The 14680-nt window shown below is 43.0% G+C and overlaps 1 protein-coding gene and 1 long non-coding RNA gene across 21 annotated transcripts in view; one reads left to right on the plus strand and one right to left on the minus strand.

Annotated features, from left to right (window-relative positions):
* The window catches only part of KALRN (kalirin RhoGEF kinase), a 671367-nt gene that overhangs the window by 257534 nt on the left and 399153 nt on the right, over positions 1–14680 (minus strand). For all 20 annotated transcript variants that reach the window (XM_086675190.1, XM_086675188.1, XM_086675186.1 and 17 more), the window contains exons 18-21: positions 12006–12155; positions 9069–9183; positions 5419–5534; positions 4834–4956 (exon numbers count right to left, since the gene is read on the minus strand). In XM_086675190.1, coding sequence (XP_086531316.1) covers positions 4834–4956; positions 5419–5534; positions 9069–9183; positions 12006–12155 — 504 coding nt within the window. The remainder of the gene's footprint in view (positions 1–4833; positions 4957–5418; positions 5535–9068; positions 9184–12005; positions 12156–14680) is intronic.
* LOC147577409 (uncharacterized) overlaps positions 1–14680 on the plus strand; it is a 36491-nt gene that overhangs the window by 8474 nt on the left and 13337 nt on the right. The gene's annotated exons all lie outside the window — the stretch shown is intronic.

The following is a 14680-nucleotide window of genomic DNA, read 5'->3' on the forward strand; positions in this document are numbered from 1 at the left end:
TGAAATGAATTCTCACATACGAGTGACTATGGTGGCACCATGTGACCTGCCAAATGCTTGGCCACAGCTGATGATATCAGAGGCAAACACTTGTATCACTGGGGTGGCCCATCAATATGAAGCCACTGACTTCTTGTGTGGTGTCCTGGCCCCAGTTGTTTTTCTGGGGATTTGGACTGCATGGAAAACTGGGTAGGTGGTTGCAGAGTAGAACTGAAAACAGACAGCAGACATGAGAAGGGAAAGACAAGCTGAATCACAGTAGCGGTGATAATGTATTCCTGATCCCCCTGTCATGAGATGACGAGACAGTGTGATTGCTAGGATGGCCCCTGGTGTAGGATGACAGCCCAGTGTTCACATCCAGAGGTGAGACTATGCCACATTTCTTGTTCTTCCCATAAGGCTGAGTCATTCAGATTTTCTTGGACTCCTGGGAGGTCTAGCCATGGCTTCTATTTCCATATACAGCCATACAATATCGTTTCCCTTTCATAATTCAAGCCAGTTTGAATCTCAAGTCTTGCCACCAAAACAGAGTAACTTCTATAGACTGATAAAATGGGGGTCAGATTGCAGAGGCTCTTGAATGGTAGGGTCAGGTGTATGGGCCGTGAAGCCTTTAGGAAATGTAATTCATTTGAGCCTGGACATTTAGAATGGATAAATATCTCACTTATCCTGGGCTTCATGGTTCCTCTAATGTATGTTTTGCTCTATTTTGAATTCTATGTAATCTGCTAGAAAAGTCAGAGGTAAAAATAAAGGGGTCAGTAGTTCTATTTTTTTTCCTCCCCCCCCCCTTTTTCTTCTTTCCCTTCTTTGATCAGTTAATATTATGTCATCTTTCCCTGATCAGTGAGCCTTACTCTGAATATAGTTTTCAAAAAGCCCCTTTGGTATCTTTTGCACATTTGATAAGTTATTAAAGTTATTTAGCCTTCTGATATTATTCTCATAATCTCATTATAATCTTCCAATTTGCCTTTCATTGCTGATATTCCTTGTATTTATTGATACATTCTTTGTAGATATGAATTTCCTGAGCTCCCTGTGTGGGTAAAAAGTTCTCTTGAGATATATCTTCATATTCATTCCACAGGGGAGAGTTTGTCACTATATGTGAGAAACTAAAACTTTCAAAAATGTCTATTGCATGTAAACTATATCCTCTTACGAGTCTCAGAAACAAAATCAGGCCCATCTTTTATCTGAACTGTTCAGATCCTACTTTTCCCAATGTAAAGCACCTGCAAACAAGCCCAGTGTCCCCTTTCCACACAGCCTTCATTTCTCAATTAGCTAATTTAGTTCAGCTAAGGCACAAGGCACTTTTGTTATCATTTAATTCTCTTTTGTTAAGAATTAAGTCTGACTTATCTCATAGCTTCTTTCACTTTTGGAGATAAAATTACCAGTTTAAAGAAGTGTCTTCTCAACATCAGTTCTCTTTGGGAGATGTAAATAAAATCCCCATGCCCTCCAGAATGGCTATATTAAAAAGACGAATGATAACAAGTGTTGGAGGGGATGTGGAGAAGTCAGAACTCTTATACACCACTGGTGGGGATGTAAAATGGCACAGCCACAGTTGGGCAGCTCCTCAAAAAGTTAAACATACAGTCACCATAGGCCTCAGCCATTCCACTCCTAGGTATATACCTAAGAGAACTGAAAAGAGATGTTTACACAAAGGCTTGTATACAAATATTCATTATTCATAGTAGCCTCAAACAGAAAACAACCCAAATGTCCATCAACTGATGAATGGATAAAAAGTGTGGCATATCTCTATAATGGAGTATTATTCAGTCAGACAAAGCGATGAAGTAATGATGCATGCCACAATATGAATGAACCTTGAAAACATTATACATGAAAAAAGCTAGACACAAAAGGCCACGTATTACAGGATTCCCGGATTCTGTTTATATGAAATTTCCAGAATAGGCAAATTCATAAAGACAGAAAATAGAATAGTGGTTCCAGGGGCTGAGGAGAGGAAGGAATGGGGAGTCACTGCTAATGGGTACAGGGTTTCTTTTGAGGGTAATGAAAATGTTCTGGAGCTAGATAGTGGCAATGGTTGTATGACCTTGTGAATATACAAAATCCACTGAATTGTAAAAAATGAAAAACCAAAGAATCTTCAAACAAAATTTTGCTATTAGAAGAAATAGATTTCTTCCAGCTGCCAAAATGATTAAGCTTTCCTATCATCATGTGCTTTGACTCCTTATAAATTTGGAAGCCCACAATAGGAAAATATCTCGTGTATTCTTCTAACTGGATTTTCTACAGCCTACCACAATAAGAAAAATTTTGTTACCCTCTTATCCCCACCTGATTCTCTTTATCTTATTTTTCTCTTTACACTTGTGGCTTGCTATATAGAAAGTATATTTTTATATTTAGTGTTTCTTCTATTTGATCTGTTTCTTTGGAGCAGAGAATAATAATTCAACATATTCAATATGCTCTATTGCCCTGTTTAGTTGTGAGGGCCACCCTATTTTCTCTGTGTTGAGGTCAATTTGGTTTCCGTTTCCAATTCACTTTACTGGTTATAAAGACTAAAATCAAAGGTAGCTAGTTAAAGGAGGCTTGCCTCTGGGAAGTGCAGCTGGAGAGGAACAGGAGGCAACTGTTGCCTTTAATCAGAAGCTCTTCAGCTGGATTCGTTACCCTGTAATAAATATTCTTGAGACTTAGAACATGATAGATGGGAAAATGAAACCCCATTATGGAAAGAGTTAAGTTAGGAGGGAGAGAGAACAGAGAGAGCCAAAGGAATAGAATCACATTAAATATAGATTTGGTGTAGGGAGTCATTGAATCTACCCAAACTTCTTTTTTCCCCTATGTTCACAAATATTTGCAGCCTCCCTTTGATGCATGATTCAGTCAGGCAAGTAAACAAAGTGTGGTTCTTATCCTTTGGGATCTTGCTGGCTCAGACATGAGATGACACTTCGCACAGATTACTGGAGAACAGGATGGTTCATGGCAGGTCCCTTAAGGGTTATACAGACAACAGTGGATGGAATGCAGGGATGGGCCAGATCACATCCCGGCATGTCTGCATGATCACAGAGAAGGAGGCACTCCAGTGGAAAGGCAGGCTCTTTTTTAAAAGTACAAACCAGAAGGAAGAAAATAATATTCTAGGCAGAAAAACAGTATGGGAAAGGTACGGAGGCAAGAAAGCATATGATGTATCTCTCAGAGGGTAAGAAAATACATCCATTCAGCTGGAGCATAAAATTTGCACGAAAGAATAATGAAGATAAAACTGGGGAGGTGAGGTGGTGCTATTGTGGAGGTTGTTAATCAAGACACTGGCGAATCACTGAAGTTCTTGGACTGGGTGGAAACAGGACCCACCCAGTGTTTTCAAGATGAATCTCAATGATGAGCAGGATGGATGGGAAGGAAGGAGAGGCTGAAAGCATGGAATCCAGTTAGGGTGGTTACGAATATGAATGGAAAAGAGGAGAAAGACAGCAAGAGGATTTTAAGGAAGAGGAAGTTAAGTTGACTAGACAATTCTCTACATTTCCTCTTAGGTTATGAACAGATTCCGATCCTAACAAGTTCTGGGTATCTACCACAATCCATCTGATGGGGTTGGAACACCAGTGGATCTGATACCATTCTGCTTGTTAATGGTTCATTATTTAGAGGGGGGCAGATAGACACAAAGTATAGGTCATTCAAAAGCTATTTTCATTTGGATTTGAAAAGAGTTCTGGGCATCTGTCACCTTCCTAGTGCTGTTTGCTCTGGTTGGTACTGAAATGAGTCTCTTATCTGAACTGACAGCTTTTCACATTGGATGAAAAGGCCCCGCAGCTCACAGGGTTGCAGGGGAAAGTTTGCCACTATCAGAAGTTCATAGTGTAGAATTCATAAAGTGAATACCCACTCATAAAGTATCAGTTCCAGAAAGAGGCTAAGGGCCTAATTTTGTGACAGGAAACTAGAGGAAATGTGCCTTAGCAGGGATCTTTGGGGCGGGGGTGGGGGTGGGCATCAGTACGTTCCCCCCCACTGTGACCCCCACAAAAGCAGCTCTCATCCTGGTTAGAGCACCTGCCATGTGAGGAAGTGGTGCCAAGACAGGCTCCTCGATGGCAGGGAGCCCAGTGTGAGGCGCGAGGATGCCACAAAGAGGGAACTGAGACAGGAGATTTTCATTCAGACCCAAGGGTCCTCAGACCAAACCCTGGCTGTGAAAACAGATTTCCTCCTACGACAGCATTTCCTGCCTCAGTGTGAATGGGGGTGTGACGGTGTGTGCTGTGTGCGTCAGTGCACATTTTGCTCCCCAGAGACCCCAGCCTGGCTCGTTTGCAGGTCTGAGGCCAGATGGAAGCCGTCGGTTCAGGAAATAAGAAACTCACCTGTTTTGTGAACCCATCCACAGTCACTGGCCTATACGGGTAGACTTCCCAAACCATTCAAACGTCAAGAAGGTGTGGATAGGTGCAGAAGTTCACAGTGCAGTGTGCATTTCACATGAGTGTGCCCCTTCGCCTTATATGGTCTAAAAGAATACAGCAGAGTCTACACCTGTAGCATGGAGGTGAGTATTTGGGAGCACAGTGTATAGGAGCTGACTTCTCTCATACAGATGATCCATCCAGCAGCTGCAATTCTTTGGGTATTCAGGTTTCAATGGAGATCATCCTACCCATGCTCTCCGCCGCCCCACCCCTTGCCCCTGTGGTCAACATTTCTGTACACTGAAGCTGTTCTCCCTTTCATAATGTAAAACTGGCCAGACTGGGGAGTGCTGGGTGTGTGTGGGGAGGGCTCCAGATTGCTTCCTACCTTGGCGGGCACCCTGAATTCCCCATACTCTTTCAGCAGTTCCTGAGTCTCCTCTGTGGTCTCTCCGGGGGAGGTATGTGTTGAGAGGTAATATTCACCTGTTTCTTGGATCCAGTCCAGCGCCTGTGGGAGGAAACAACCCACCCAGTCCCCCAAAAGTCAGCTGTCAATTGCAAAACATGCATTGTTACACTGTTTGGGACAGTGTGACGGACCCAGGAAATGCTGGCACCATTTGGTCAGTATGGAGCTTGGAAGCTGATTTTAGGACTGAGCCCTCTCCCATTAGACTTGGAGCATCCTACCAGTAAAGAGAATGTCTCATCCTCGTCTTCTAGGCCAGGCCCAGGATCATCCATGAGCTCTTAGAGGCAATCTGACCCCAGCATCTTCTCCCAACTCCTGGTACAGAGTACGGGTAAAGGCTGAAGGACTGCTAAGTGACAGTCTGTTCTCCTTCCTTTTGTCAGCACCACCTCCCATCTCTACTATGCCTGCTGCCGTGACCCTCCTCTGTGTCCCATGCTGTGGTCATCTGGGTGTCCACACAGTCCCCAGAACTGAGGCAAAGTCAGGGCAACATACCTGCTTAGCACTGCGCTCAAACACCACATATTGCTGGCACTGGTCTAACCGTCGCTTCTTCAAGGTCCAGAAGTGCAGGACGCGATTCTCCCTCTGTAAGAGCTCACTCAAGATGGCTGTGGGGCAGAAGAGAGGAGCGCTGCTTCTGGGGGGCGCTGAGCAAATCTGCACACCCCAGGGGCCAGATAACTGTGACTTGCAAATCTCCCCATGGGACTAATCCAGGCACCAGATGGGGGGAACCAAAAGCTTGGTCCACAGAGAACTTCCCAGAGGGGAGCAAGATCGGGGGCGTGAGGCCTGTTGATGAAGTTCCATCAGTTAAGGGAGGAAGAGGATGCCCCCAGGGTAACTTAAAAGTGACCCTGATTCTCTTCATACCAAAGCCAGTGCTTGATGGTAAGAGACCTTGGGAGGTGTCAGATCTTAAAATAACAGCTAACTCAGTTGGCCTCTGGAGCCTATGGAGAGCAAGGGGACTTGATAAGAATCCCAGCCACTCTGGAGTGCTAGGAGAGGGTGGGAGAGGAAAAACAGTATGAGGGACAGTATAACTGCATAGATAACCCATGTCCTGAGCCACACTCTCTGCCCTGTACAAGCGGCTATGCATACACAGCACAGCCTTGAAATCATGGGCGTAGGGAAGCTGTGTTAGGATCATGTCTACCTGGAGTCATGTCTCTAGGTCCAAATTTCCATGCTAAGAAAAGGTGAATGCTATTCTCGTTACCTCTAATGATATCAGGTGAGAGGACATGCACCAGGCATGTGGCACCACGATGGGCCACGGCAGGTGTTCATCCATGTCATGTCCCTCTCTCCTCCTGTCATTCCAGCAGCAGCTGGCTACATGCCTAAATTTCCTATGTGTTTTAATAGTGTGCTCTATGCTTGAAGCACTCCTATTTAGTTTGTATTGTGTCTGCCTCCTGCTTCCTGCTAATTCTGTTAGATACTAATAAAATACACAATGATATGAAAAATTAATATTTATTAAGCACTTGCTAGGTAGCAAGCACATATTCTCATAATACTCTGTGATGCACATACCATTAATACCTCCATTTAGAGATGAAGACACGGAGGTTCAGAGAGGCTAGGTAACTTGCCCAGGGTCATTCAGATAGAAACGTTTGACCTCAGAGCCTGAGTCCTTAGCTACCTTGGTCCTCTGGGTTAGAGGGGCTGAGAAGCACAGACTACCACTACAGAAGCTTTACAAAAAAGGGCACAATCAAATCACAGTACTTGTACTTCGAACTTTTAGTGCATCCTCCTGGAAGGACAAAAATCTGTCTCTCTTCCTTTAAGGCTGAGAACTTCCATAGGTCTCAATTAGTCACCAATCCCTATATGTATGCCTTTATTATGTAACTTTTTAGTTCCTCCACAAAGAGACAAATTGCCCTGCTTTAAGGCTCAGCTGTGTGACCTGATCTGGCAAATGTGTTGTTAACAGATATTATACAAGCAGGAACTTAGTGTGCTTGTGCACATGACCTTGCCATCACCACTATAAGGAGTTTTCCCGGGTAATTTCTCCTTCAACTGGGGTCCCAGAATTAATACATGTGGAATAGGCAAGAACCCAACCTGCAGTGAAGGCACCAAGCCAGCCAGACTTGCAGCATGAAACAAAGCCGCATTGCTAAGCCCAGCCAAGACCGCTGGTCCCCAGCCAATGCAGTCACTTGAACAATAAATGTTTACAGTTGAATGTCACTGAATTTTTGCTTGTTATGCCATAATAATTGCACCTGTAATACAAACTTAAAATAAGTGGTCCTGGCCTTGGGTCCAGGCAGCAGGTGGAAAGGAAATAGGTATTGGAGAAATTGTAGGTCCCTGCTTAGGTGGAAGCTTCAATTGGGCAAAGACAAGTAAGAACCTGTATTTATTTTAATCTTTTGGCCTCCTAATCCTTGTTTTGCTCACTGCAGAATCTTCTGCGGTGGTTAAGAGAATCAACCCTGATCAGGCAAAAATCCTAGAGTTTCAGATTTCATTTCTCCCCTTTCTGGAAAGCTTTCCTATGGACACAACAACCTGCCCTCACCCTTATGAAGGTGCAGCATACTCTGGTCTTTCTGGGTGCCTGCCACTCCTGGTACAGTGAGGTGTAGGGGGAGGCACGTGCTCTCTCAGCAGGCAGTTGGCCTCACCCGGACTGCTGCCAGCACTGCAATGTGCATGAAGGACAGAGTGACATAATGCCAGCCACCACCCACGGGTCCCCTGACCTCAAACAGGGAGCATATCTAGAAAAGGAACCCTGCTTCCTTCTTCTCTGCAGCAAATTTTATTCCTAAGTGTAATTCTTCCCAGTGGCCTCTGATCTTCCCACCTCTCAAGCTCTCTGAGCAGGGAGGGAGGCCCTTCCTATGGCAGATCAGTGCCACCCACTTCTCAGCCCTCAGCCTGTCCCCACCCCTCACTCCAGGTCAGTTTCAGCTCCCTCCCTAGCCTGGGTCTCCAGACTTGCAGTCCTCTGCTGTGTCAAGATGAGATGACACTTGTTAAATTCTTCACTCGAAGGCCAATTTCTGCATGGCCCAGCATCAGTGATACCAATGATAATCATTTAAGCTGAAAGTGGTCACCTGATTAGCAATTATTGAAGGTTACTGATTTGTTCATACAATTGTAGATACATAGACTTCAGAGAGATATTAAAGATTATCTAGACCAGTAGTTATCTAAATTTTATGTGCACACAAAAAATCTGCTTGGTTGGGGTGGAAGAGCTCTTGTCAAAACGCAGCTTCTCACTCAGCAGGTCTAGGCAGGGCCTGAGAGTCTGTGCTTCTCACATGTCTCCAGGTGATACGAGTGCTGCTGGTCTGGGGACCACATTTTTAGGAACCAGAATTCAGACACCTTCCATTTTAAAGTATGAAAACGGGGCTCTGGGGTGGCTCAGTCGGTCAAGCATCCAACTTTGGCTCAGGTCATGGTCTCACGTTTGGTGAGTTCAAGCCCTGCATCGGGTGAGCTTGAGCCCCACTTTGGGATTCTGTCTCTCTCTCTCTCTCTCTCTCTCTGTGCCCCGAGCTCACTCGCACTCTCTCTCAAAATTAAAAATAAAAATAAATAGATAAATAAAATAAGAAACTGAAATTATAAAAGCTTACATGGTAAGTCATAAAGCCAGGATTAGAATTTGGTTTTATGCTTCTCAGTCTGTGTCTTGTTTATGGGCTGTAAGATACCCTAGTCTTGTGCTCTTCAATATATGTTAGCTGCATCTGGATATTTACATTTAAGTTAACTAATATTCAATAAAAGGAAAAATTTAGTTCCTCAGTTGCATTCGCCACATTTCAAGTGCTCAGTAGCCCATGTGACTAGTGGCTACTATACAAACGGTGTAGATACAGACCATTTCTTTTACTTCATAAAATTAAGTGTTGCTCTAGATCAAGATAACTGAAAAAGTGCCGGGGAAATTACATCTTCATTTTTCCATTCCAAATCCTGATGCATGTTTAAAAATTGCCCAGGAATCACCACTGCCCATGCCATCTCACATCAACATTTTTCTTATCCAAGGAGAAGAATCAGGAAATCAGAGATTGCATAAAGACCAGGTACACAGCCTCTGGTCAGTGCTGCCGATGTGGGTCACGGCTGGAAGCCCCCACACTGACCTTTCACTTGCTGCTCAGGTCCCCGCGTGTGGCTGGCGGCACTGGGCATGCTGACGTTGTTCCTGTGGATGTACTTGAGAAACACTTCAGCGTTCCGCCGTGCCAGGGTACAGGCCTGAGAGAGACAAAGGTGTGAGGACCCCAGCAGGTGCATGGGGTCTAAGACACTGGAAAAGGGGTGCTGGTGGTGAGGTTTCTGGAGCTCTGGGTAAGCAGAGCCCTGGAGGCCACTTCTGGTTCACAGATACTCCAATCCCAATGCAGGAGGCTCACCCTTTTGTGGAAGAAAGAATCACTCCCTGGGCTTCTCCCCTTTCCATCCCAGCTCAAAATCAGAAATCAGCCATCCCTTGACTCCCTATATGTTGATTCAGTGTTAATAATGTCATAGTTACTGCCTCAGGCTGGTTTTCCTCTGCCACCAGAATGCCTCCTATATGACCACTGGGGTAAGTCACTTTAACATTAGTTTAGACTTGAGAAAGCAAATTTGGTAAACAAACCTATTAACCATACATTCCATATCCAAATGGAAATTACATTAAAAAAAACTTATTTGTCCATAAAATCCACGCCCACCTCAGTGACACTAATATCCTACTGCTGGGAAATATGGATCTACACACAGGACTAAGAGCCATTCCACCACCCTCTTGACAATTCGTGCTAGCTGTGCATGGCAGAGGACAGGTCACGTTCTCCTTGTCCCCATGGAGGAGACCCAGGCCCCAAGTGGGCAGGAATCATGAAGCATGTCAGGGCTAGAATCTAGGACTACTGACAGATTATTCCTAGTTTCTCTCAAGGCCAAAGAATTTCTGAATTTCTTTGAGGTTTTCTTCTGTTGCAGAAGTAATGCAGCAGGGCCCCTTATCCACAGTTTCCATCTCTGCAGTGTCAGTTACCCGCAGTCAACTGCGGTCCAGAAGCAGGTGGTCCTCCTCCTGATGTGATGTAGCCTATCGCTACTTCACAGTACCGACATCATCCACCTCACTTCATCTCATCTTGTAGGCATTTTATCATCTCACAGCATCACAAGAAGGATGAGTACAGTCCAATGAGGTATTTTGAAAGACCACACTCACATAACTTTTATTATTGCATATTGTTACAGTTCTATTTATTATCAGTTATCGTTGTTGAACTCTTACTGTGCCTAATTTATAAATTAAATGTTATCATAGGTATACACACATAGGAAAAAGCATAGTATATATAAGTTCAGGCATCCACTGGGAGTCTTGGAACATAACCCCCATGGATAAGGGGGATTATGATACATGCTAGTCCACTAATTTTTAATCTACAGTTTTCAATAGTATCTCTAAACAAAACTGTCAAATTTTGACACCTTTTTACATTTAGCAACTGATTCCACAAATTACGCTGTAAAAAATTATTTTAAATTTTGCATTAGTAACAATTGTTTCTGGGAGCTCTGGTAAAAGACTGTTGGTGAGTCTATCCACCATGAAGTCCACGAATTTAACAGCTGGATGGTGGTCCAAAGCTAAAGTATCCAACATAGATGAACTAATACACATAAATGGAGAACTCAGTGTCTGCCATTGGGCATTTGATTCCCACAGCAATAGGGAGTTTCTCACCTATGATTTTAGGCACACATGGAAAACATTTTTTGTTTCATGCTTCAAAAGAAACGTAATTTTATGAAGTAATATCTTTATGCCTCTTTTAAAATTCTTTAATATGCTCCACTTAAATTATTGTTTTAAAATTTGTTTTATACTAGAATAGACTTTTAAAATCTCTTAAGCCTGGTATAGAAGACTTTTTATTTAATCTTATTAGTAAGAGCTGATTACTAAGGGTTCTGATTGAGTGCAGGTGCAAGTGCCTGAAAGGAGGGGTGCAGGGAGAAGCTATCTTAAAAAGAGAGAAAGAGAGAAAAAAAAGTAAAACTCAAAGAGGTGGTCAAGTATAGAAAATCCCTAATAAAAGAAAGTCAGTTAATTATAGAATTATAGAAAAGCAGTAGCAACATGTCAGAGTATAAAAATTCTCTTTGTACTTTCAGAAACCTGAAAGGAAGCAGAACATGAAAGCAAGAAATTTGAGAGTAAACAGAGCCTTTAGATAATTTTTAACACAGATGACTCTGGCAGAGAGAAGATCAAAGGCTAGAGGAAAGAGGCTTACTAGGACTTTCCACACCAGCTGAAAGCCTGCTCAGAGCAGGACCGTGCTTCCTCCCTGAGAAACCAGGGCTCTATTAAAAACCAAAACAAACAAACTGAGGTATTTCTCTCTTCACGCAACAGAATAAATAAGTGGTGTTATATCCATTGGTTACTGATAATTGTTCGATTGATAAATAAGGTGTCTAAATTCATTTAATTCTTGCCCTAAATTTTGCATCATCCATTTATAAAATATTTATTTTAATACTGATTTAATCTGGGCTTATATATTTCTTTCTTTTTAAAATTTTTTAAAGTAATCTCTGTGCTCAATGTGGGGGCTCAAACTCACGACCCCAAAAGCGAGAGTCGCATGCTCTACTGACTGAGACGACCAGGTGCCCCTGGGCTTATCTATTTCAATTAAAAATATCTTTATAAACCGAACATCACTGGGTGAAACTATGTATTTTTCTCAATTAACAACATCAACGGGATATCATGATATTTGAACATGGCACCTGTACTAATGGTATATAATAACTGCCTAGTCATCTAGAAAGTGCTGAGAGAAATAATATTTGAAGTGTAACTTTTCAACCTTTCAGGGTAACCAGCCAGTATCTTCTTTTATCTTCTCTACAAATACCTCCCTTTAGATAAGAAGTGAGGAAAACAGGGGGATGGAAAGCTCATATGATGATGCCTGCGTGTGTGTGTGACAGAGTCAGAGAGAACGGAGACCAAGGAGCAAGGCTAATGTCTCACACTGTGGGTGACAATGTGCTCTCACCTTAAGAAAGGCCTCCTTTTGTTCCAAATGTTTACTGATGAGTGGGATGACGTGGTCCATCTCTGCTGCTGGTCCCAGTTTGTCTCGTCCACCACACCAGTCCTCATCTCTCCGGTATTCTTGCTCTAAACTCTCCAGGACACTACAGACCTAATGAACCAAGGAGGAAAGGCTCTGTAGATTACTCGGTCAGGAAGGATTTTCTGAGCAGCTTCAGCTGACAGAACCCTGCAGTTCCTTTTGAAGTTCAGTTTGTAGATTTAGAACATGCAGTGCCCCTGGGACATCTAAGAGAAGTCCAGGATGCAGTGGAGTTTGGGAGACTTGGAGTCATCTTCTGACAGTCGTTGGCTGAAGGCTGAAGCTATGGGGTTGAAGACATCACTTAGGGAGAGTATACAGAGTAAGGAAGGAAGAAAGACTAGTAATTTGTGGGGGAGGGGGGTTCAAAGTGTTTTGTGTATGTTCATTCTATCTCTGGAACTTCTTGAGGACTCTGTGAATATGGCAGAGCAGGAAAACGAAGTTTAGAGAAGATACTAGGATTGCCCAACCATCTGTACTTGCCCTACAGGAAGTAGCCCCAAACAGAAATAAAGGAGGAAGTGGCCGTGTTGAGGGATTTATGGGTCCTAAGTGAATGATTTCTTTCCTCCTCCTTGGCAAACATATCCCAGCAAAAATGTCTTGAGCTACCATCATAAGGCAATGACAACTTCAGGTCTTCTATTAGAAAATGTGCATTTCCTTCAGAGGATAACAAATCTAGGTTAACTTAAAAGATAGTGGTTCTCAAAGTGCTAAGAGGCCATACTCTAAAAGCAAAAGTGTTGCAAATGGCACTTGGATGGAAGTCAGGTTGGGTGCAACAGAAGGGGACCTAGGGCAGCCTTGTGTCAGGGCCTAGGGAAGGGTGCAGGAAATAGAAACCTGTATTCCTATACTTTCTTTTACTAGGCTTTGAAAGCTTGGCTATGGCAGCAGGGAGAGCAGCTACAACTATCCTGGGTCCCCTTTGCCTGAGAAGGCCATCCCTTTTGATGAAGAGTGTGGTACTAGACAGGATGTTTACTGAGTGATGAACTGAGCTGAAAAATGTTCCAGGCAAATCACCCTCATGGCCAACATGCTCCCCATGTCATGAGAAGGCCTGTCCCTGAATCCTGCCTCCTCTGGCACCACACACCTCTCCTCATGCAAGGCGTGAATATGTGTAGGAAGGCCCATGTCTTGAGAGAAAACGGATCACAGACATGCAAAAAACTTTGAGTACTTAAGGCCTGTCCCATGATAATACTGAACTAAAAATCAATTTGGGAGCTAGAGGAAATGAAAAGATTAGCAAGCATAAGTCCTTTAATTTAACAGGTAAAGAAACAAATCCAGAGCGGTAAGGTAACCTTTGGCAAGGTCAGTTCAGGGACAAATTGACTGACTCCTTAATGTAGAGCTTTGTCCCCTTCAGCATCATGGTCCATTAAAAACTAAAAGTGGTGTATGATACTAGACAGGGATTAAACCTCATTAAAAAAAAATCTGGGTACAGGTATTCCTGCTTTTCACAAGCTCACAACACCACTTCACGTTTGTGAAAGACCTATGTTAGTACCTGTTTTTACTAACTGAAAGAAAGACGTGGAGGATTTTCGGTTTTATGAAAAAAGGTGAAAAGTAAAACACAGTGTTCAGCATTTGTTCTGCGGGAAGCTGTCACAGAGGCAGCATGCACCCAAGTAGTGAGGGTGGTCCCCAGCCTCCTTCTCCAGGAACTATACTCAGCCTCTCAGCATCCAGCTGCCACAGCTCTGAACTGTGTCTGTGAGCATCTGTGCTTTATCTTGACTTATTCTGTGCGTCCATTAGCAAGATGTGTCCCTAAGGTTTCAAAAGGGCCTACAAGAGGTTACTTTTGGGTCTGGGAATGTTAAAAAAATTTTCCCATGTAAATTAATGGTCATTGCTTTTTTGCTTTACATCTGACTTCAGCTTACAAAAGTTTTCATAGGAATGCTCTACATTCAGATAGCAGGGGAAACCTATATTTAGTTGTCCAGTATCATTCTTTCCTTTGCTTTTGAATTGTTTTGTCAAAATCAACTGACTGTATATTTGGGGTCTCCTTCTGGAATTTCCATTCTGTTTCATTGTGTCTATTCTTACGCCAACATCATTCTGTCTTGATCATTGTGGCTTTAGAGTAAGTCTTAAAATCAAGTAGTGTAACTCCTCCAACTTTTTTTTTTTTCTTTTCAAGATTGTTTGGCTATTCTTGATTCTTTGTATTTCCACATAAATCTTACAATCAGCATATCTTTTTTTTTTTTTTACAAAAAAAGCCTGGGATTTGATTGGGATTGTGTTGCATCTATAAACCATCCTACTCAGCTGCTCCCAATTCTGTGACCGTCAAAGGCATCATTACTCCAACAGAAAGGAGAAGTGAGAAAAGGTGTGGAGACTGGAACACTGGCTACTGGGCCCTCTGACAGGCATGTCATATTTGCTTCAAGACAGACTTTCTCATGGTCCCTGTAAGTCACCCAGAGGAGAACATTTCTGATTGATTTCTACCAGGGAGCAATTCAAATGAGGAAAGTATTTTACATTAAATAAAATTACTTCTGTTTTTTTTAAATTATTATTGAGAGAGAGAAAAAAAGAATGAGTGAGGGAGG

This window comes from Puma concolor, chromosome C2, assembly GCF_028749965.1.
Source record: "Puma concolor isolate L17-30 chromosome C2, mPumCon1.1.hap2, whole genome shotgun sequence".
NCBI lineage: Eukaryota > Metazoa > Chordata > Mammalia > Carnivora > Felidae > Puma > Puma concolor.